General features: G+C 38.5%; 1 protein-coding gene across 1 annotated transcript in view; it reads left to right on the top strand.

The window, feature by feature from the left end:
• The first annotated feature begins 3884 nt into the window (after positions 1-3884).
• The window catches only part of LOC133992874 (alsin-like), a 35140-nt gene continuing 14834 nt past the window's right edge, over positions 3885-24190 (top strand). Inside the window, exons 1-23 of the mRNA XM_062431653.1 lie at positions 3885-4023; positions 5211-5372; positions 5661-5821; positions 5990-6214; positions 6918-7108; positions 7219-7251; positions 7347-7547; positions 7877-8001; positions 8118-8314; positions 8614-8701; positions 9277-9461; positions 12506-12674; positions 13056-13152; positions 13342-13419; positions 13863-14060; positions 14734-14905; positions 16221-16416; positions 17453-17518; positions 17836-17995; positions 18598-18729; positions 19848-19976; positions 22610-22680; positions 23499-23565. Coding sequence (XP_062287637.1) covers positions 5353-5372; positions 5661-5821; positions 5990-6214; positions 6918-7108; positions 7219-7251; positions 7347-7547; positions 7877-8001; positions 8118-8314; positions 8614-8701; positions 9277-9461; positions 12506-12674; positions 13056-13152; positions 13342-13419; positions 13863-14060; positions 14734-14905; positions 16221-16416; positions 17453-17518; positions 17836-17995; positions 18598-18729; positions 19848-19976; positions 22610-22680; positions 23499-23565 — 2961 coding nt within the window. The 5' untranslated portion in view covers positions 3885-4023; positions 5211-5352. The remainder of the gene's footprint in view (positions 4024-5210; positions 5373-5660; positions 5822-5989; positions 6215-6917; positions 7109-7218; positions 7252-7346; positions 7548-7876; positions 8002-8117; positions 8315-8613; positions 8702-9276; positions 9462-12505; positions 12675-13055; positions 13153-13341; positions 13420-13862; positions 14061-14733; positions 14906-16220; positions 16417-17452; positions 17519-17835; positions 17996-18597; positions 18730-19847; positions 19977-22609; positions 22681-23498; positions 23566-24190) is intronic.

Below are 24190 nucleotides of genomic sequence, written 5' to 3'. Positions count from 1 at the left end.
GTGAGCAATACAATTCATTTGTACTGCAGATACTTATCTGTAATGTCTGATGTAATGTTTGTAGCACTTGCTTTGTCGTTTGGTTAAATATTATGTTTGGTGTACAATTGAAACAGCGTGCACTTTGGGACAAGAGACAAGTGAAAGAAAAATTATATTATAATAAAGTGAAATCAAATCAAATGTTGTATATACATGGTTAATATGTGCAGCCAGTGTTTCAAACTACAGTAAGTGTAAATGTGTCTCACAGTGTAGTTGTACCCTGGTGCTAAACATCTGGTGATGTGAGCCTGAACACGGTGGGAGTAGCTGCTGCTGCTCTGAGGAGACCTTTGCTGATTCAAGACACACACACACACACACACACACACACACACACACACACACACACACACACACACACACACACACACACACACACACACACACACACACACACACACACACACATCAGACAATGGTCACTTTTGGGGACATCACATAGACTTACCCTAACCCTAACCATCATCACTATTTATCTTAAAAATCAGCCTTCTCCCATGGCTTTTGTTCCCAATTACACAATCTGTCGCCAGTTAACCGGTCCGAACACTGAACTGTGTCCCCAAAAGTAGCCCATAACAGCACACACACACACACACACACACACACACACACACACACACACACACACACACACACACACACACACACACACACACACACACACACACACACACACACACACACACACACACACACACACCTTGTCCTAGGTCATATTAAAAACAAAATCAAAACTGAAGCTCATTGAAACCTAAAGTACAAATCTGATGGAAGGATGAACTGCTGTGCCCACCAGCATTTTGGAGTTGACCGTGTGAAGAGTTTTGAAGAGGTGGAATAAGTACTTAACCATGCATGTAACCAATCATACAAAAAGACCCTGTTATATCAGATAAGATAAGACTTTATTGATCCCCAGAGGGGAAATTTGCATGTTACAGCAGTGTGGAAAACAAGGAACACAGATAAGAACTAGTAATAATAAATGCAAACAAAATAAGAAGTCCAATAAATGGAATTCAATCTATATACACTATGAATATTACAATACGTAGGCTACATACATCACCTGACATGTGGATTGTGAAACATCAATAAAAAACTTGTGCAAAATATGTGCAGAAGTAAACGTTCTGGTAGGTGGAGCTATAGCTATACAGAATATGTTATATGGGTGAAGTAGTGAACACAAAAACATGAAACCAAAGTGTTGTCAGTTTATTTATGAACTGACTTTTATCCAGGTTTTGGACTCATTGTGTATAGAAATGTTGACAGATGCTGTTTTGTATACAGCCAAAACAAATGAGAAAAGAAGGTGAGGATAAAAGTGAACCTGTGAAAGATCTGCTGACAGTCAGACCCTGGAAACACAGAGAAAGTGAATCCTCTTCTTTTATTATCATCTCTCGGACACACCTTTTTCCATCACTTTATTTATAGAGATCATTGCTTACAGCATATGTGAGAATAATACAATAACATAAAAATAATCAGGCATCACAATGAAAGAAAGATAAGATGAAGGGCATGACTTCGCTTTCAGTTTGTTGATACAGTCAACACGGTAACAGGACCAAAGGTAAAAGGAATAATAATAATAATGAGTAGGGGGAAACCGGAGTTAGTTGTAACTCTCTCCAATCAGGAACAAGTTACAAATCACCTGATTCACTCTAAACATGCATCATTTAGTTCTTATTCCACATATGAGGAGGCAGCACCCTGTAGTAGACAAAGCTGATTTTAAAAAGAAAAAACTAATTTGGAGGTAAGAATTATTTCATGTATTTTTGTGATAGCATTGCCTACTTTGTATATAAACTCTTCAAACTTCAATCATGTGAATTATGTGTCTGTGTAGATATCTTTCATGCAAATTTTAGTTGTTAGCTGTAAGACAAGCTAGTTCATGGCTACAAGAGTCTGGGTTAGTTGTTACAACCTACTCCAAGCAAATATTTCATATATTTCAGTATTCCTAGGTCCTGGAAGAGAAAGACTGACAGGGGTGCCTCTCAACATATTGAAGAGAGCATCAAAAAGCAGGGAAAGTCCATCAGATCAGTGGCAGTGACAGTGTACAGATTCTGTAAAGAGAGAAAGAAGTTAAAAGAGAAAGGATATATTGAATGTAATTAGCACACACAAACACACTAATGTTGAATTGTTGAGAATGATGCACATTTACACTTTTTGTTCAGTTTTAATATTATTTTTTAAATTAAAGTGTAACACACACACACCAATTATGTTAAAAAGTAATTTAAGTGTTGAATAAAATGTAATTAATACCTTAAGTTTTCTTCATAATTCTTATTTCATGATGCACTCCTTGTTTTTGGGACTAAACTGCACATTTTCTGTTTGAGTTGCAGAGATAAAAGCTACGCCATTTAATGGCAGACACATGTCACTAGTTTGCATCAAATTTTGAATGCACTATTTTGAAAGAGCTCCTATCTACAGACAGAAATGTAAAAAATGTTATAACCATCCCAGGTCTCCCCTAAATAGATAGAAAAATAACTTGACAGAAGAGGAAGGCAATAAAATCATATTTCAACTGTATGTGCACATTTTTAAAAATTGTTTATAAGCTGAAAAGTTCAAACAGCGCAAGACCTGTAGCACTTGGGTTAATGGATGCAAGATTTTCCCAGTAAAATTATTGACTAGTCGTTCAATTTACTGGAGATTATTTTTCATAATATAGCATTATATCATTGGCCTCCATGTTTCCATGGCTGGATCCGCCATAAGGGCAATCTGGGCAAGTGCCCAGGGGCCCTTGAGCAGAAAGGGGCCCCCAATGATAGGAGAAAGAAAACTCTATTTTATTTTTTTCCCCGTTGGGCTCCACAGAAATACAACACAAGGCTTGACCCATTCTCTTTATGTTGATAATTATCATTGTTGTCACAGTTGTCATGAGTTTCAGTGCCCAGGGGCCGATGGTGTTACTTATCCAGCCTTGCATGTTTCAGTGTAAAAATCCTCTTTTTCCCCCAGATTCCTGATGTATACTAAGTGTCACAGACTGGCTCCAGGTTCAGACAAGGGAGGAGAAAATGCACATGTTTGAAGTAATTTATTAAGGTAACTTATTTACATAACTAAATAAATAATAAATGAAAATTACATGTTGAACCTGTAGAATCAGTAGTGTATGTAAGTGCATGGATGAGGGGAAAATGTTTCCATCCAATCAAACATTTGAAACAAAGAAAAAATGCAAGGCAGCTTTATTTATATAGCGCATTTCATACCCAATTGGCAACTGAATGTGCTTTACATAAAAACAAACATTTAACAGTAATAACTGGAAACATTAAAACATACAATTAAAAAAGAGAACCCAAACAAAGTACAGAAAAATAAAAATTGAGAAAGAAAATAAAAAACTAGACTAAAATAGAGCATTTGGGAGCAAAAGGGATGTTGCTGGTGGAAGAGAGAGATAGAGAGAGGGACTAAGCAGACCAGCATTTAATAGGTGGCCCAGCCCACACCCCAGGTGAACTGCTTCAGCCTGCTGACCTGGACTCTGTATGGTAGTTTCCTGAATGTAGGAGGAGAAAAAAAACAAGCAGACAAGCCAAGCAGAGCAAAAACAGGAGTGGACATCACACTGAGAATCATATGATAGATGTTAAGTTCCTTCCTCATTAAAAACAAATAAAACTAAATTCCCCTTTGTAATTTATAGCCACACATCATCTGAGACTACACTACTCTGGCAACACACTGCAGCTGCAACAGGTGTGGCACCGCCGTCATTTTTTGTCCTTGCCCGGCTGCCGTCGCTGCCAGAGGGAACTTGTGCTGCACTGATTTGAATATAAAAAGATCACATACCTCAGGACTGCTGCCGTGACAGTTTCACACTACTGTCCGGACTTGTTAAAAGGTTTTCCTGTATTGCAAAAATCTCCTTTCTCATCTTGCTAAAGATGACGTTCAAAGTGGCTGTCGGTAAGTTTAGTTTAGTTTAGCGCATTTAGCTGCACTAGCATGAGAGCTAGCCAACTTCAGCTAGCTGTGGCGATATGTAAACAAACACGAAGCTTAAAGCTTCAATTAAATGGTCAATAACACGCGTAATAGCGCTAAAAAACGAAGCAGGAAAAACGATGGTGTAAAGTTATAATAATGTCTGTAAACGTACTCGATAACAGATCACGCCTGTCAGTGTAGTATTAGCTAATCTATCAGCTGTGTGTGCGCTTTAATGTGTTTTAATGATTAGTGGCTGTGTGTTGCCATAGATACAGATTACTGGCTGTGTTGCCATAGATAGAGACACAGGTAAAACCACTGCGATGATAAGTTTTCCACTCAGTGTCAATGACAGCTCGTAAGAAACATGTAGTAACAAAACTCTAGGTTTTTTTTTACTGGGCATTGAGTGGTTGTTGTGACATGTCAGTGGTGCCATCACAGATACCAAAACCCTGTGGTTCAGATACTTCAGTAAATGTACAGGTATACAGCAATATAAAAAAATACTCTATTACAAGTGAAAGTCCTGCATGGAAAATCCTACTTAAGTGAAAGTACATAAGTATTAGGAGCAACATGCAGTAAAAGTAGTGGTTTGGTCCCTCTGACTGATATATTATTATACATGACATCATTAGATTATTAATAGTGAAGCATCAGTGTTAGAGCAGCATGTTACTGTTGTAGCTGCTGGAGGTGGAGCTAGTTTCAACTACTTTATATACAGTTAGCTAGTTTAGTCCAGTGGTTCCCAACCTAGGGGTCAGGCTCTTTCAAAGAGTCACCAGATAAATCTGAAGAGTCCTGAGATGATTAATGGGAGAGGAAAGAAGAAAAAACAAAGGTCTAATACACAAATCTGTTTTCATTTTTTTGGACTTTTTCTCTAATCTTTGATTTTTTGGTGAAATATTGGATCATTTGAACATTTATTGAAATGAAACCATGTGAGAAGTTTAGAGGGGAAATCACTATTTGGTGGAGCTGTTAACAATTCATAGACATCTGAAATGTGACCCTGACTACACACTGCTTTTTGTAAGACGTCACAATTATGTGAGCTGAATAATGTAATGTAATGTAAAATAGAGTTATTATTGTACACGTCAGACTGTATGTCAAGTAATAAACATTATATTTGCTGTTATTTTGACAAACAGGTGATTAGAAAAACCAACAACCACAGAGGCATCAAAACAGGAAAGATGATTCAGTTGTTTCCTGTGAACTGAAGTTGAGAGCTTTGGAAAAAATGTTAACGATGATGCCCTCACTGACCTGTGGAACGGATAATCTGAAGTGATGCAGAACAGAGAGGAGAGGTAAACACACACACATTTTTGTGCTATCCCTGTCCTGATTTTTATCTCCCCACTGACCTGTTTTCACTGGAAACATGTTGTATATGAAAGCAGGATGCTATGTCATTTTTCTTTATCTGTCGTCTGCACAAGATGTGAGATTAGATCGATGTCTGAGGTTTCTCAGTATATAAAAGTTAAGTAAAGCTGCAACAATGAGTAAATAAATCACTTAGTCGACTGGCAGAAAATGTGTAAATTTGAGGCCTTATTCAGTGTTAATAATACAATTTGTGTGCCTTATTGCAGCCCTGCTGATGGGCGGGCCCCCACACCTCCAGAGCGAGGACTGCTCCACATCTGGATGTCGGGGGGCCCCAAAGAGCAGCTTTGCCCAGAGAGAGTGCTGCTGTCTAGGTGCGTCTTGCAAATCGCCCTCGGAGAACATCATGGACTCCTGCTGGCACAAGGTGAGAGAGAGAGAGGGAGAGAACATTTAATTCCCTTATCTAGGAGTTCTCTTCCCCAGATCCCCAGATAAACAATGTATTTCCAAGAACAACAACACAAGAACATAGTATCAAATACATTTCAATATCAAAATTAGCCATTTCCACTCAGTCGTTGCCATCTTCCAGGTGGTCAAGTGTATTCTTTCGGTGAGCTGTTGTGGAGAGATCTGAGCGTTCCAGTTTCTGCTCCGGTGCTTGAAAGGTCCCTGCTTGAGAGGACGGTGGTCCGCGTGGCTGCCGGTGGTTTCCACTGCGGAGCGCTGAGCGAGCAGGGCAACGTCTACATGTGGGGGGAGAACACTGCCGGACAGTGCGGGCTGACTGAGAGGGGCACAGCCGTAAACATCACAGGTTAGGGAGCACCTTCCTTTTATTCCCCACTTTATTCCTTTATTACCTTGAGTCATCTTCCCTCCACACCTCCTTTTTGCTCATTCGTTCTTGCCTTTCTTCCTTACTGTCTCACTTCTTTCTATCTGTCAGTCTTTTCTCACTTCTGTTCTTCTTTCTTTCTCTAAATCCATTTAAAAAAATGTATTTTCTTCTAAATACATAATCCTTCTTTAAATTGTACTTTTCCTTTCACTTATTTATCTTAAATGTTTGTCTGTTATTATGTCATTTAAAGCTGCATAATGCTTCTGTATCAAAGTGTTGTGGTGCCCTGCAGCTCTGTAAAGTGTGTTGTTGTACCTGATCTCATCAAAAGATGTTAATACATGTGGGGCAACATAAGCTTTCAAAAAACCACAAGAGCTTTGACTGGTGAGCTCAGGCTAGTCTGTGTGTTTATTGCTGCACGTTTTTAGAGCTTGTAGAGCTTGTTGTTCATGGCGAGGTCGACATAGAGTAGATTAAAGACTGCATACTTTTAACTTCATGACAATTGAAATAAGATTGTATCGGGTGCAGCTGTGGTTACAGAAGATGTGGAACTAGTCCCAGTCAGATTATAAAAAGCATCAGAACAATATGACTGCTTTCGTTGTAAAACCCCCTCAAACAGCCTTTACACCTTTTATGTGTATGTGTTTGATTCATGGCTTTGTGTTAGTTTCAGAACCGTGTCCTGTTACTGTGGTGGACAATGAGGTTGTTCCTCCAGTGGTGGTCCGGGTTGTGGATCTGGCCTGTGGACGGGAGCACAGTCTGGCCTTGTCAGCGCAGAATGAGCTGTGGGCCTGGGGCAGCGGCTGCCAGCTCGGCCTGGTCACCAACACTTTCCCTGTATGGAGACCACAGAAGGTAAGTTTGTGTAACACTAAATGAATAGATAAAACTGTATGATTTTACATTTTTTAAACTTTATACATTTAAACTTTAAACTTTCTCATAATTTTTCATCTCTGGTCCAGGTGGAGCACTTGGCAGGCAGACATGTGATCCAGGTAGTTTCTCTTCCTGATATCTTCATCGCTACATTAGAAATGCAAAAATAAAATGTTCTACTTCCATTATTACTGTCTCTATTTATTTTCCACAGGTGGCTTGTGGTGCCTACCACAGCCTGGCTCTGGTTCGCAGTTTACCTCAACAGAACTACACTACCCAGAAACCCCCTGAGAAAAAGGAACGGGGTCAGTCACCTCGCTACTCACTGATGGAGAGAGAGGAGTCCCTTGCAGTTGATGATGCTCACTACTGTCCGTTGGGGGTGGAGCTAAGTGAAGTCATGACAGCAGAGGTAAATATACTGTGAGATGAACAAATTGGAGAAATCTGATGATGAACACTGCCCTCAAGAAATGGACACAATAGCAGTATTAAATAGTCAATTTACATCATGTCTTAATTCAACATTTTAGATTCTGTCATTTCCAGATGTGAAATGACAGAATCGAGAGGTTGTGAAAAGAAAAGTCGTAGTTATGATTTGGTGCCATGGGGTCTTTGAGATATGTTTCATTAGCTGTAGAATTATATCATACAGTTCCTTTCTGCATGTATCGGTGCTCATTAAAACAATATTGTTTTCAACATTGGTTAATTCCCCACTTTGATTTCTATTCCCAGACCTCTCGCAGAAAAAGAAGCCCCAGAAAAAGGCTCCAATCTAGGGGAGGGTCAGCTGGCAGCAGCCCTGGCTCTGGAGCCGGTTTATGTCCATATTTTGAAGACGACAAATCCAACACTAAACAGTACAGTATTCTAAACATTACGGTTCTCCGTTTTATTTCTTATTTTAAACATTTTCACATTTCATGTCTCTCTCTTATTTTCTTTATCTCTGTTCCTTTCCTCCGTTGCAAAACAGGAAAAATCTTCCAACTGGCACCAAGACTGACGCTGACCCTCTAACTGAGACAGACGGCTTGGTGGCCACTAAAAGCTCAGCCTTTCCTGATGAGATGGAGCTTCAGAATCTCCTCCAGAAGCTCTCTGGTCACTCGTTAGGGACACGACAAGCCAGCGGGCTCGGAGATACCGACTCACTGAGCAGTCAGACTTCAGGTTAGTGATGTATTCGTTCTCCTTTCCTCTGCTCTGACTTTTGTTCCTTTACATGTTTGTTGTTTTACATTTATATATCTTTCACCTCTCAATCTATGAGTGTGTTCTCTTATTTTTTTTGCTCTTAAATCTATGAAATCTGTTCTCCTTGTTGTCCTTGCTATTTGTTAATAGTACTTAAATCATTTATTCACCTCAGCTGTTTGCTTGTTATTCCGTTCTTTGCAGATTAAGTATTTAATTCATTTTTTCTATGCCATTTTTCTTCTTCTCTTCTCTCCATCTATCTTTCTGTCCAGATGACAGCTATGTCTCTTCAACTACTTCCACGGATCTTTTCACCTCCAGTTACAAAGAAGACTCGCCAATGAGGAGTCAAACTAACAAGTAAGACCAAGTTTAGTAGACAATGAAGCACTTTTATTTGGTTAAGAAAGTTGTCATGTTGTCGTCTGTGTTGTTCTGATAAAATAACTTGTAGAGGTATAATCAAGAAAAACCTAGGTAGATGACAGATTTTTAATTATAACCTAAAAGTGTCTGCTCCATGACTGTCTGCAGCAGCACAGAGTAGCAGAGTGAGACATCTGTCCTCCCTCCGTCCTCGGGCTCACCCCTGCATCTGTGTGTGCTACAGCCACATACTCTCTCTATCTCTTGACACCGCACACTCGCTACACACTGGACTATTCCTTAAAGCAGCTACACTATTACTTCTATAACACATTTTAGTTTAGAAAAATACACAAAAAAATTCCCAGATGCTTAGGCCCAGCATGTCACCAGGCTTGCAATACACTAGAGGAAACATTAAAAGAAAAGACTCTTCATCAACTTCATCTGTGTTTAATCGTCGAATAGGAACACACCCTGAAAGTCAATTTTACCGCAATATCCACATGCCAAATTGACTCTCACCTACACTGTATTTACCACCTGATTTTTGACCTTCTCTTCTACAGTACCAGTGGAGTGGGCGGGGTGTACTCCACCTCCTCCCCTGTGTGTTCGGAAGAGGTTCGGCTTTGTCTGGAGAAGGAGAGGCAGGCGCTTCAGGGCCAGAAGAGCTCCAGTCTCACAGATATTAGCCAGAGGGGGAAAACAGGAGCAAACAGGAGACGCTCCCTGCCTGGAACACCCACCCATGGTAGGAATATAATAATAATAGGAAGTGTGAAAAATCTGATTTATAAAATTTCTTCATTTCAGACCTTTGAGTTCCAAAATTAAACACTGCAGCCCTAATTTGTAGATGTAAATACACTGATTGACTCAGTTTCCCTTTTATATTACTTTGGTTAAAGTTCTAATATACTATTTAATGAAAATAAGTAAGTAAGTACAGCAGATATGTTCTCCATTCTGTCTCTCGGGATCTGAATACCTCATTTAACATGGCTTCTCAGTGATGTTTGGCCAATTCTGTTGTTTGTATTATTTTGCTCAGGTGTGGATAGTTGGGAGGTAGTTTTGATTATTTAACAGGGTAACCAATGATGTTATCATTTCATCAGTGGTTCTTCTCTTCTACATCAGTGTAACATACTTTATAATCTAGAAAATCTGCAATTCTCACTCATGCCAGAACATTTCTGTTTTGTTATCGATTGTTCCAAGTCAGATTAATCTAACTCTCCTAACTGGACAAACCTCATGTTAATTGTTTGTTTCAGCCTGATAAATGTGTTCATGAGTAGGTGCGTGTTCATCAGGATTTTGATCATTAGCATAATCCATGCCACCATATGAGGCGACCTGTTTTGCTCCATTTCTGTGTCTCGCTCACAAATTTGTTATCAAGGAGTGAAAAGAAGAATTTCTTACTGCAGAGTTTTATGTCATGCTGTTAGAAATCAGCAGAAAAAAACTTAACAAATTTAGCAGTGCCATTAGAGGCATTAGAGTTCCCAAAACGATTAGGAAATATGAATAATAGAGTAGTTAAAAATGTGTCATCAGAACAGTGCCAAACTGTGACAAAAATAAAGAGGGAATATACCACATGGAAAAAAACATCCATGATTAATTTGAGAGGCAGTAAAGGAGGATGTGACCATCGTTTATGTATTATATAACCCGCAGAAGGTGATTGTTATATGTCAGGTGCAAAAGATGATACTGACAGACCTGCTGTCACTGAGGCTTTTGTCTGACTGAGAGAATTTTCCAACAGATGCCAAAACGCAGAAGTTGCTGTGCTGAAATATTCCAATAAATATCATGAAATCTAAAAAACCTCTCAGCAAATTGAAAATCCATGATGATGATAATTAGGACAAATCTGTTTGCACAAGTGGCTTGTGATGAGGCCCAAAGTCTGGCACCAGCCAAATTAGCAACATCAGAGGAGTCACTGAAATGCAGAAGGGTGACTCATTTTAATGTTATCTGCAACAGAAACACACAATGCAATTTCTGTTTGTTTGCCTTTCACTTTGACGCAAGGAACTGTAATGGGTTCTCCGTGACCTGATGTTATCGTCCCAAATCAGTTGAACGCGCATGCTCACATGATAAAACTATATTTGATGTCTTGAGATTCAATATTAGCCTTTTTTGAGATAAGGTGACAATTAACTTCAATCAGGAGACAATGAAAACAACATATACAGATATGACTTGTATTGAAGAAGCCATGACACAAATCTTCTCATGACTCAACTAACCATTTACTCTTTTTACATCCACGGGAGAAGTAGTTTCAAAATAGTGACACAAAACTGCAGACAGACACGTTTTAACCTTTAGGGAAATCGGTGATTATAGCAGACGCAGCAGACTTCTCCTTCTCTGGTCTGCCACAACTTTCAGAATTATCGCAAAGCGTCACTTCAGTCGACATAAAACCACTCAGCATACAGACTTTTATTTCAGTTTAAGTAGTTCTAGGTAGTGAGAATTTTACAAAACTCATCTAATGCTGTTATTTTTTAATGTTTATTACATTAAGCTTCAGTGTTTGTTTGTTTTCTTAATGTCTTTCTGCATTCCTCTGATGTTGTTGATGCTGTCATTTCTTGCTCTGTGCCTGCTTACATCACCTTTACAGCTTCACCCTGCTCACTGTTTGAGCTTTATCATTAAAAGTATTTTTTCTTTCTTTCTTATAATAATAATAATAATAATACGTTTAATTTGAAGGCGCCTCTCTGGGCACTCAAGGACACCGTACAATTTATAGACAAAACAGTAAATAATAAACAAAACAACTGTGTGTGTATCTGTTCATCTGGGTGGCGAGCTACTCCATACGATTGCCTTTATGGGAATAAATAATGCAGATAATGGTCTGTCTGTCCCATTCTCTTGAACGTGATATCTCAGGAAAGCCTGCAAGGAGTGTCTTCAAATTTGGCACAAACATCCATTTAAACTCACAGATGAAATGGTTTGATTTTGCTGGTGAAAGGTCACTGTGACTTCACAAAACATGTTTTTGGCCATACTCATTTCAAGTTTTTACACAAATGTCTAATAGGATAAAATGATGTGGGGCTGAAGGTCAACTGTGACATCAAAATGTTCTGCAAAAACACTTTTCTGGACATTATTCAGCACCATAACTCAGGAACAGTAGAGGAGATTGTGACCTTATTTCACGTTTAGCCGGATACTGAATTGATGACACTAATCCTGGGTGCCCACCTGAAACTGAGGTCACTGTAGATCTTCTGTGTTGCCGAGTTGAAGATGTTTGTGAAGCTTTGTCTACTGTCATGGGTACAACTTTTTGTTTTATCAGAATCAGGTTTATTGGCCAAGCATGTGTGAACACATACAAGCAAAAATACTCATTTAATAAAATTCCGTCAAAGTCTTCACTACAAATATTATAAGTCTGGACACTCATGGATCTAAACTCCAACCTGACTGGTCGGCAGATTCATACAGCTGCGAGGCGATTTTTCTCGTTTGGAGATAAAATGTTTTAAGTTGGTTCCAGAGGAGCTTACAGAAGTCATTAGGGTGTGTGTGGGTTATATAACCATGTCTGCTGTTTCCTTCAACATGCTGCAGCATGAGACACTTCATCTCTTTTCTCTGTTTATTGAGGCTGTTTTTCCTCCTGACACATGAAGTGCATTTCCAGTCTTGACAGATGCTCAAATTTAACCAGTAGGTGATGGTTCAGTTGTTTGAAACAACACTGCAACCAGGATTTTTCCATTAGATAATGTATTTTTCTTTCAGGGTCTCCACGACGACGGTGCCCTTGTGCCTGCAGGACACCCACTGCGGGTCGGAGTCAGTCTGCAGCCTCAGAGGAGGTGGGAGATATGATGCCGTCTCTGGAGACAGAAGTATGGAGCTGGGGACGCGGATCTGAGGGGCAACTGGGCCATGGAGATCAGCTTGCCAGGTCTATTTAGACACACACACACATACACACACATACATACAGACACATATGTTATCCCCTTTGCATTAGCATATTCTTTTATACTCAGACAGAAAACAGTGAAGTGACTATAAATGTAAGAAGTAATCTTATAAATGTCATGTTTATTACAGTGAATGTGTGTTTTGCTAACAACACTTTATATTAATTTTACATAAAATAATGAAAATCCCAATGAAATATTGCATATGTGACATTTAAATTACCAATCCAGAAAACCTCTGAAAACTGTCTTATAATCATTTTATTATATAATTTTTGTATTAATCAGAAATTGTGTGTGTTGTGTGTGTGTGTGTGTGTGTGTGTGTGTATTATCTGTACGTGTGTGTGTGTGTCCAGACTCCAGCCTCTGTGTATTAATTCTTTGACAGGCGAGGAAGTGATCAAAGTTGCCGCAGGGTCACACCATTCATTGGCTCTCACTGCTCAATGCCAGGTTAGACACACAGACACACACACACACACACAAATAAACTGAGAGCTTAAAATGTCTTACAAAAAAAAAAAAAAAACACCTGCCGAAATGTCCTCACTATCTCAATCCAAAATTCAAGTTGGTCCTTGCAAGCATAAACATGCTTAGACACACACACACATACACACTAACGGCTCTCGTGTGTTGCAGGTGTACTCGTGGGGCAGCAACATGTCTGGACAGCTCGGTCATGTCAACAGTCCGGTCACTGTCCCGCAACAGACTAAGGTACAGAAATGTTTATTCTTTTTTTCATTCAGTCATTCACATTCACTACATTTGTTTCACATTTTCAGTTAAAAATTAATGGATTCTCTCTTATTATACACTTATTTCTTCATTTATTATTTACTGACTTTTGTTCAGTCATTCTTCTGCAGCATGTTAGCAGAGCAGCAGCAGAAAATTAAAGTGTCAATCTAAAAATATATTTCTTTACATTTTTGCATTTGTAGGATGTAATATATTGGTTATCGCATCGGCCACAACAAACTGATAATTATCTCTTATTATTATTGACCCAGAAATTTCATATCAGTGCATCTAATAATATAGATATGTGTGTGAAGACCTGTTGAAATTGAATTGGCTGTAATTACTGTAACACAACTACAAAAAGTTGGTAAATGTCCTAATAGCACTCCTGTTTTGTCTCTGGACGACCACTGTAGCTGTCTGACAGTCTTCGGGCGTGGGACGTGTCAGCCGGTCAGAGTCACTCCCTCCTCTTGGCTGACGGAGACTGTGTCCAGCCTGTACTGTTGTACTGCGGCCAGCAGCAAGAGACAAACTCAAAGTCGAACCAGAGGTCACCCACCAGGGCGGAGAGTTACACAGTCAGACCAGCGCTGCTGCCTTTCTGCATGGAGGTTTGTGGGTCCAAAGCATGACTGTTTGTTATCTTTCAACAAGACTGACAGCAAAACAGTTCTTTTTAAGGAGTGTTACATCTGGTGCTGGAGGAATCTGTCATAACAACAGACACACAACAGATATGTTTAAATTTTCAGAGTAAAGGGGGAAAAAAAGATCAAAAATGGAAAGTCAGAGAAAGTTAATTAAAAAAACATTTAACACAAGAGAGAGAAAAAAAATACTGTGTGTAACATTATGGATGAAGAAAAGAAGTCACAGCAGTCTGAAGTGCACAGCAGAAAAATGTTTTGAATCCAGGTTCTGAAATGTTGGTTATGATTAAATCCTAAAAAAGTACAAGAACAATGTCTATTTGTGGGTGTATAATGTAAAAATTAGCTGCTGAGTGGTGTGGATCAAAGAAAACAAAGCCAAAACACATCCAGTACAGTTTTATTAATAAATAGACCATCAAAAAATAAACAAAGAAACATTTAAGCATTTATCATCGTTATCTTAACAAAAAGATTTCCATGCTGTCACTGTATGAATGACGTGTGTGTGTGTGTGTGTGTGTGTGTGTGTGTGTGTGTGTGTGTGTGTGTGTGTGTGTGTGTGTGTGTGTGTGTGTGTGTGTGTGTGTGTGTGTGTGTGTGTGTGTGTGTGTGTGTGTGTGTGTGTGTGTAGATGGGTTACATTAGCAGTGTGTGCAGCGGCGGTCAGAGCTGTGCCGTGCTGGCAGACCACAACGTCATGGGTTTCATCTCTGCCATCCATGAACTGGCTTCCAGAGAGAGAGAGTTTTACTGCTGGCTAAGCAGCGTCAGGAAGCTGCTTCTCACCCCGCTGTGTAACAGAGGTGAGAGAGCGTCTGTGCTGCTCCTTCTTTGATGATTTCCACTAATTACTGTGATGTCGGTTGAGAAAAATGTCACTAAGATACATATTTAAAGTGTTAGCAGGTGTTCAGAATGAAAACCAGGCCTGTGATAAAACATTACGAAGGGCTGTGTGTTGTTTAGGTCACAGGTGAGATTTGAGTTACAGATTAATGCGAATTAAAGAGGACGTCTTAAAGGGGGACGTTTCATGCACATTTGCAGGTTAATGTTTTATTCTGGGGCTCCTGGAATATCTTACATGACAGTTCAAAAATCTCCTTATTAAATGAATTTAGCAACAAAGGCTGAGGTTGTTGCTACAATCTGATGTCACCATAATGAGGAAGTAGAGGAAACATTACAAAGGAAGCATTCACAGCAGCCTTTGACTTGCAGGCAGCATTTTCACATATGTTCACTTCAAGTTTTGGAAGTTTTACATGTGTTTAACATAGACATTTAACATCATTAGTATGAAAATAACAGAAATTCACTAAAAGCATGATTTGTCCCTTTCAAGGCTTAGCAGACACCAGCAGGTTTATACCACTCAGACACAGGATTTTACAACTCCAGGAAGTTATTTTACTAATCATAGGATAATAATAAAACATTTTGAAATTCCAAAATTCTGTTCTTGTTTACCCTTTGGGTGTTAACTATTGAGAAGAGTAAATCAGACAGCAGTCAACAATAATAAATCGTTCATAAATAGTATGTACTGGATGTATTTTACCTGGGGCTGTTGTGGTCATGGAATATCCCCTGTTGTGATTCAGGGTGGCTCATACGCCTTTAATTTATTTATTTATTTTGTGAAAATCAAGGTATGTTAGTTTGATGATGTGTTGGCTGAATGGAGCAGCAGAACCTGATAAAGAGAGAAACCACTGTAAAATGTGTTATGGCAGCAAAAACAATGTTGGCCTACAGCCGAGTCCCTTAAACCTAGGATTTATGAATGGAGTCTTGATGGACGTGCCTTTTGATTGTATGATTGATTGAAAACTACTTTACCTCACATATTAAATGACCACCTGCTTGGCAACGCTGTGACCTGGGAGAGTTTAAACACATCACACAAGATACACATAAGACAAAACATTCATACGGACGTGTTTTTAACTACTGAGAATCAGCACTGACTGAGACGTTGAACAAAGTAATGTAATTATAGAAAGACTTTTGTTCTCAAAATATTTCATCAACATGAAGAAACACTCTCTGAAACTGCCAGAAATAATAAATGCAAGATTTGAACACCTGTGTGTGTGTTTACACTCTACCCCACAGAGAGTGTGTGTCCGTCATTAGGTGAGCCGTGCACTCAGCTCTTCTTCTCTCTCTGTGAGAGTCTTGTTCGTCTGAGTGTCCTGATTGGTCGACACTCCACGTCACTCAGCTACTTCCTGCATGATGTGCAGGGCCGTGAAGTCACTTCCCTTTACCTGCTGAAGCACACCGATCACTTCCTGGACATTTATAAAGAGTAAGTAAGGTATAATCTTTACTGTACAGTATTAAAAAGTTATCAAAAGTTTGGACACACTTTCTCAGTAAGGTGAATGGGAAAGTGTGTCCAAACTTTTGATGCTACTGTATATTCTCAAATAAGTTCAGTCCACATCCTTATATTTATTTTCTATTGCAGTTTTCTTTTGTTTTTCGTTTCCTTGCTGTTACAGTTTTCAATTATTTTAGTTTGTTTTATTCCCAGTGGCTCTTTAGTTTTCCTTGTTAACTTTGTGACTCTTCTCACTTTATTTCTGCAGGTTAAATAGCTGCTCATTCTCTCATACAACACAATGCAGCTCAAAAGCAAATATTGTAACTCTAATTATTATTCTACATATGATTCAACAGCCAAAAACTACTTTGATTAAATATTGGCTCATATTTTTCATGTCTAATGTACCTATACTGCATATGACTGCATGTGTCTGTTTGAATGTTAAGTTTTGTCATTTGGAACAATTTGAGAAATATGTCACATGGGTTTTTAGGGCGGTTTCAAACCATAGACTGTAAAAATAATTGACGTAGCCACTGTGACATCATCCGTTGGTTTGTGGACTCCCGTTTTGAAGCCTTGAGTTTGCATTTTGACCGTTGCCATCTTGGAATTATGGATGAGAGGGTGGAGCTGACCATAACGCTAGCTGCTAGCTCGGTTAGCACAGTGCATTTACAGTCTATGATTAACGGAAAAAAAACAGCAGTAAAACAAATTACATCAAAGAGGGAAACTAATTAGAGTCCAATTCAAGCAGACTAAACAAGGCAGGTTTGACAACGCCCTTAAACAAACCAGTAAGGTGGCACCATGATTTCATAGCAAATAAAACATTAGACTGTGAAGGACTGATTACTTTCAACATGTCAACAATAGAAGAATACTACTGCTGTGAGATAGACGGGACCAAGACGTACTAGTTGCCTGTAATGATAGCAGCTCAGTTGATTTGACATTATTATCTGAATTAAGATGAAAAGCCCATTTATAATCTCTCTTTCTCTCTGTCCAGGTATTGTTCTTCAGTAGGTGACTTCCAGGTGATGGGTGGATTTCAGTCACTCCATAAACTTTCACTGTAAGCTACTTTTTATTTCTTAATTGTACATGCTCACTTGAGGGGTCCTGTTTGCCTCATTTTTTCCACTGCTCCCCAAAAATTTTGAGACATTAATGAGTCCTCTTTAAGTGCCACCTCAAAGGGCTCCGACAACACTGTTGATCTGAGTCCGAACTAAGATTTAACGTTAGCAGGAAAAGATTCAGCGTTAACAACTTCCTTTGCAGCAGGAAATAATTAAATACACAGCTTGAACTAAAATATTTAGATGAAAATACTGAAGATAATTGAGTCCCAAGAGTGTTTAAAGTCTTTCTCTCTCTGTCTCTGTACAGCGAGTGTTTAGGTTCTCAGCAGACGAAGCTCGCTCAGCTGTGTGTTTCTGACCAGTCTGCCAGCGAAAATGTTGACCTGGTTTCGTTGTTGTACCGGCCTTTGCAGCAGCTTCACCAGTACGGCCGAGTTCTGCTCAAACTGGCAGCGTGCTATGATGTGGTGAGGGTGAAACACTTAACTCTCTTCACACTTTTTTTTACTTCTTTCACTCAAACACTCTTTAACTCTTCTTTCTTTTTCCATCTTTCTTTCGCTTTCTCCCAACTTTCTGTATTTCCCGTTATTGAGTAATTTTGGCTGTTATAAGTATTACCGTCAGTGTAAAACTGCGACATCTGTTCTTAGATCGAGAATTAGTCATTGAGCAAACATATCATCACTTTTTCTGCTGTTATAATTACAAAATCAGAGGATTATGCAGCCTTGGCAGAGATATGCTCTCTTGAGTCCTTTAAATTAAGAACTTGGTCATCATTATATTTACTTTGTGGAGTAGAAAATGTTCCTAAATCTCCTCCTAATTTTGTGGGATGAATTTCTTTGAGGCAGCCAGGTTTGCCTCCATTGGTCTCCATACAGACAGAATTTGTCGTCTGAACTCATTAATATTTCTCTTATGTTTGGAGTTGTTGCAGTGGTCGGGTAGTCTGATAGAGCATACTTGTATCTGAGGGGATTCTTCTGTATGTTCTAAAATAAAAATTTAAAATTTTTTTAAAATGTGTGTCTCTTCTCTCTCATGTTGTGTTTCTCTCCTCCAGTTAACTACAGAGTATCAGTCCCTCCATCAGGGCAGCAGTCAGTATGAGTCTCTGTCTTTGTCCCTGATGAGGAGGAAGAAGGAGGCTGAAACCACCTTCCTCTTCTGGAAGACCCACTCTGGAAAAACTACTGTGAGAACAACTCTGTTTAGTTATCTTAACACGCACACATTTGTCTTTTCTGTACTGTTGTGGTGAAAATCCTTTTTATATTGCCAAATTATGATGAATACGCAGGAGACCGTAGGCTTTTCTAAATCATTTCTGAGCTCTTAAACCTCTTAAGCTACTGTGCTTGTAGTTCCCAAATTAGAGATATTGGCAATCCTGCTTCCTGCATGATTTTTTTTTAAATCACACATTATTTATAAAAAGTTGTTTGCCCTGGACAGAAACAGAAACAATAAGCTTTTTCAGTCAAATCCTCTGTTACATATCTACAGTATAGCAACAGTACCGTTACATGTGCATAACTGAGGTTAAAGGAAAGTTGAGAGTCTGGCCTGCATGTTCACCAAGCAGAATTCAAAACTGTGGGCAAAAAACTATTCATTCAATTCAATTCAACACTCTGTGGTCATTTAGCTGTGCCAGTTAAATGACCACAGAGTGCTTTTGAGTATGTCAATACTCAGATGGAAACCATGTATTCCCAAAATGGCACCTTTGGTGAAACATCAGTAAAGGGTCACCACGATCGGAGGATTGGAGCTGACAGCAGGGATACTTAGATGAAAGCTAAGAAGTTTGACTTTTAAATTGCAAATACTTTTCTTCATTGACCTTTTTGTACAATGGCGCAGTAATACTTCATTCAGACCAACACAGTGGCATGTCAGGGATCAATATGGGTCAACATATGGAATAAATTCAATGATACAGAAGAAGTTATGTTTAAATGTAATTTAACCAGCTGGCTGACAAGAGAGAGTGTGATAAGAAACAAAAGATAAGAAATAAAGACTAAACTAAAACTTAACCATCTGGTAATTATTCTATATAATTCTCAGTTTATCAGTAAGTGTGTGAATTACAGTGTAGACCTGAGTCTTAGCTAACATTAAGAACCAGAACATCTCATGAATGGGTAAAAGGCAGGTTGAACACGTGTTCAACAGACACACATGCATCTGAAAGAGGTATAAGAGTATTATGGTGGTAATAAGAACATGCATTACTTGTATCTGCTGAATCTATTCAGCTTCTTAACGTGTGTGTCTGTGTGTGTGTTATATGTGTGTGTCTGTCAGGAGGTTCTGCGTCTCCCAAAGCGTCGTGTGGTGTGTGAAAGCAACAACAGGTCGCTGACTCTGCAGAATGCCGGCAGATTTTCCAACCACTGGTTCATACTGTTCAACGACGCACTAGTGCACACACAGGTACACACACCAACAAACACACAAAATTAACTAAATGATGGTAGTTTTTAACGGGTAGTTGCAGGTAGTACACAGTAAGTCCGGGGTGACTGATGCCGATACTTAAATAAAGTCTTTTAATAATGTGAGCTTCTTCCGGCTCCACAAAGAATATGTACACTCAGTGACTTTAGGCTCATATTTGATGAGATAATTGATTTGGTTTTTGAAAATTGCTTCTCGCATCATGATGTTCTACAAAACAACGTCAAATATTTAATATAAATAATTTTAAATGAACTTCATGCTGACAGTGATGATGTTGCTGTAGGAGACAATAGAGGAAATCCCCCCAATGTCATTCAGAATAGACAACGCTGTGTGTTCGTCTCTGTCTTCTTCATGGTCCTCTAACATGTTTTGCAGATTAAGTTTATATGTGTGTCTTTCGTTCACTCAGGGTGCCATTCCCTCTCAGAGCCTTGTAAGTATATGTGACACCAGTTAACCCCACTTCACCTTCAACCAACCAGTTAAACACACCCCACGCAAGCTTTGTGCTGCGGCAGCATGGGTGGGCTGGCATTTGCTCAGTGCTGACACTTTTCACAGGTTCACATGGGATCCGTAAACAAATAAATGAATATTCAAACAGGACTTTATGTAATGTTCAACAGGCTGTTAACACAAAAATGTATATCAATAAGGGAAGACAAAGTGAATGAATATTCAGATTTGCAATATTTGCATTGTTTAATACGTACATTGTGGAAATAGGTTTTGCTAAAGCTATAAAGAAAGCTGTGTATTGTGCAGTCTGATTGAATAAAACTGCAGCCCATAAATATTACAGATGTCCTGTGGTAATATTTATTTTATGCATGTTGTCCTGATAACAGATTCTGCCCACACTGAGCTTCAGCCACTGCCAAACAGGCTGCTGGATGTGTGTGTGTGTGTGTGTGTGTGTGTGTGTGTGTGTGTGTGTGTGTGTGTGTGTGTGTGTGTGTGTGTGTGTGTGTGTGTGTGTGTGTGTGTGTGTGTGTGTGTGTGTGTGTGTGTGTGTGTGTGTGTGTGTGTGTGTAGAAGCAACAATAATAGGGTCATAGTTGCAGTAGCACATAGTCTGTAAAAAGATGCAATTCACTGCTGCATATTGGCTGTCAAATGCATCTGCACCAGGAGAGATGACAGTATCACCAGCTCTGAAAAAGAAAATGTCACTGATTCACTCAGATGACGAAATCCTCATTCTTCGAGGATAAAATATTTACTGTTGCCTTGTCCTGTGTGTCTCTCCCTCTCCACTTTGTGTTTGTTTTTAGGGAGTTTGCTGTTGAACCCTAGCTAAGGTCTAATAGTTTCTGTGTGTCTCTTTTTTGGTGTGCTGTGGTGTCCTTTTTCTTTCACTCTGTCTGGTTTTGGGTTCATGTCCTGTGTTGTTAATTACACCTTAAAAACACTGTTTCCTCTTAATAAGATTGCTAAACATTGCTGAATTAAACCACACAAATTAAACTAATCTGAAAGGAGCATATCAGAGACTTTGTTTTTTGGCCTTTAACTATTAAATCACATATATAGCAATTTACCATTATGACTTCTTTGAAGTCACTTTTTAGATTCCCTTTCTACCTGCCAGGCAGCATTTGTTTTTTCATTAATTTTAATATTTAGTGAAAATTAACTTGCAGAGAGTTCAAACTTACTTGAGATAGGTAATACATTACAGTGAACAGCTTATTATTTAGTTATTTATATCAGTTTTCACTATCAGCATGTGGAAGTTGCTAGAAGGGAGTATTTTCAAAACGCTTAGTGGTGCATTCGAGAAAGCTCTGAAAAATTAAACTTTAAAGACAAAATATGAAGAAAACATGGATTTAATAAAAATGATGACATGACAGTGACAGTTGCTCACATTTCAAGTGTTGCTCCTCAATCAAACACAGATGCTGGCTGTGGGATTTTTTTCTACATGCAGCAGTACCACCACATGAAAATGAAGTAACTTGGAAAAAAAACATTGGGATGAAAAGTAAACGTGTCACTGTGACAGATTAACTACATACATATGTTCATACAATGTGCGTGCCTTTTCTAAAGCACGAAAGTTTAAAAATCTGAAATCTAAAATCTGCTTTTGAAAGTGCGATATTAATAAAATAAACTTGAAATCTGATACCTCATGCAACAGTCTACAAGTTGATTCTCATAAACTGATACTGAATTTACCTGAAAGTAATTGCTGCCTGGAACATACAATAGATATTCAATTTAGAATTTGATGTATGCTTTGTACAATAATTAAGCAAAAATAAGGGAATAATGATTGGTACAGTTAAATAAACAGCATAAAGGACAAAACTCTGCAGAACAATAACTGATGAATACAAGATTTTGTAATAGAAACAGGAAGTAGTGCACAGTGACATTTCATTCAACATTCCTTCATTTCATTGACACATAATAAAACTGAAACTACACTGGTGGTTCTCTATGGAGTTCACATTACTTCACATGGATGTGGTCATCTCTGAAGTTATGAATTTGCTCATCCCAGATGTTGACTGATATGAAAAGTATCAACATCCCATTTATGCAGAAATTACATGAAGAAATACATTAATCACTGCTGCTCTGTGTGTCTTCAGTTCTCCACTCATCACATCTATCCTCTGACCTGTCTGTGGGCAAAACCTGTCACGGAAAACGGCAGCGGACTGTGAGTTTGTGTTCGATGGGCTCACTTGTTTTTGAAAAGCTAAACTATAAATGTCAAAAATAACGAACACAGGTTGTAAATAAAAATGTACAACCTGTAAATAAAAATGTACAACCTGTAATAATATTGTTGATATTACCTTATAATCAGTGACCTGTTGGTGTTTATGATGATGAATAATGATACATCTCAGTCACCCTCACACTTACAGCAATATAATGTTAGGCCTTTAGGCCTTTAAAGATGTTTTTGAATCCTAATGATGGAAATTGTCTCTCAGAAAATCCACATTTGGGCAATAAGGATGAGCTCAGTTAGCAAGCAGCAAACACTATGGCTGAGAGTGAAAGTACAGATATCTGTCATTTTTCCCATAAACTCACATTAGAAGAAGTGAAATTACTTCTTGTGAAATCCAAACTTCTTCTATTCATTGACTTTTAATTGACTAAGTAGGTTTTTTTTTGACTCAGCATCTAGTGTCCAGTAGATGTATTTTAAGACACTTCAGCACTGTTGAACATTCAGCCTTGCTGTTTGCTGCTTGGTTGATACTTGTGTCTGTTCTGGAAATAGATCAAATATGGTGATGAAGAGATTGTTTTTATGTCCCACAAATAGAAAAAGACTTAACATTTATTTCATTAGGCTCTAATTTAAACCTGAGACAGACCTGGGAGTATGTGCCCTCATATCAACCTGCTTGAAACTAAATAATTCTAATTTTGTAAAAATCGTATAAAACACTTTGTACTGTTTGTGTCTGACACTTTTATACAGATTTAGTGAATCATTGTCATTGTGTTGTGTGTCTTCAGCTACGCCATCAAAATAAAGTGTCCAGAGGAGAGTTTCACCCTTGTGGCCTCAACACCACAAGAGAAGGTACATTTAAGGTTTATACACTCACTACACACTTATTAACGCTTCATCCAAGGAGTTTAATGCACATAAAGCAGTAAAGTAGAGAATGTGAATCTGAATGGCAGCTGCAAATTTAGAAACAAAATCAGTATATATGAAATTTGTAAATGAATCAAGTGTTTTTGGTTTATGTTTATGGCTTATTACTAAACAGCAGAAGAGTGACATATGTTTATATTTTTACTTTTACCAATTACTAACAACTTTGTAACTTGTGGCCATCAGCTGCAATTATCAAACAATCAGTGTCAGCTGTCTGATACTGAAGAGCCACTTTGCAATACGCTAATGAAGACTTTTGGTTAATCCACCTTGAAGATTTTCTATCTAAACAGGAAGCAAATGTATTCATTCAACCCAGCTCATATTGAAACATCAATAAATATGAACTTTTTTATGGCTCAGTTCTTCAGTTTTTCTCAAAGGTTTTTTTGAGATAATTTCTCTTCACATCTGATTTACATTAGTTAAAATTCTTCTGAACTTCTTTTTGAAACTGGCACTTTTGGAAGTGCAAATTGGGGGAGCAATTGTGACCATTACATTTTTGTAATTTGGTATAGTGCAGTGCAATCTGTGAATCAGG

Source organism: Scomber scombrus, chromosome 13, assembly GCF_963691925.1.
Source record: "Scomber scombrus chromosome 13, fScoSco1.1, whole genome shotgun sequence".
Taxonomy (NCBI): domain Eukaryota; kingdom Metazoa; phylum Chordata; class Actinopteri; order Scombriformes; family Scombridae; genus Scomber; species Scomber scombrus.
This window is presented reverse-complemented; position numbering and strand designations above follow the sequence as displayed.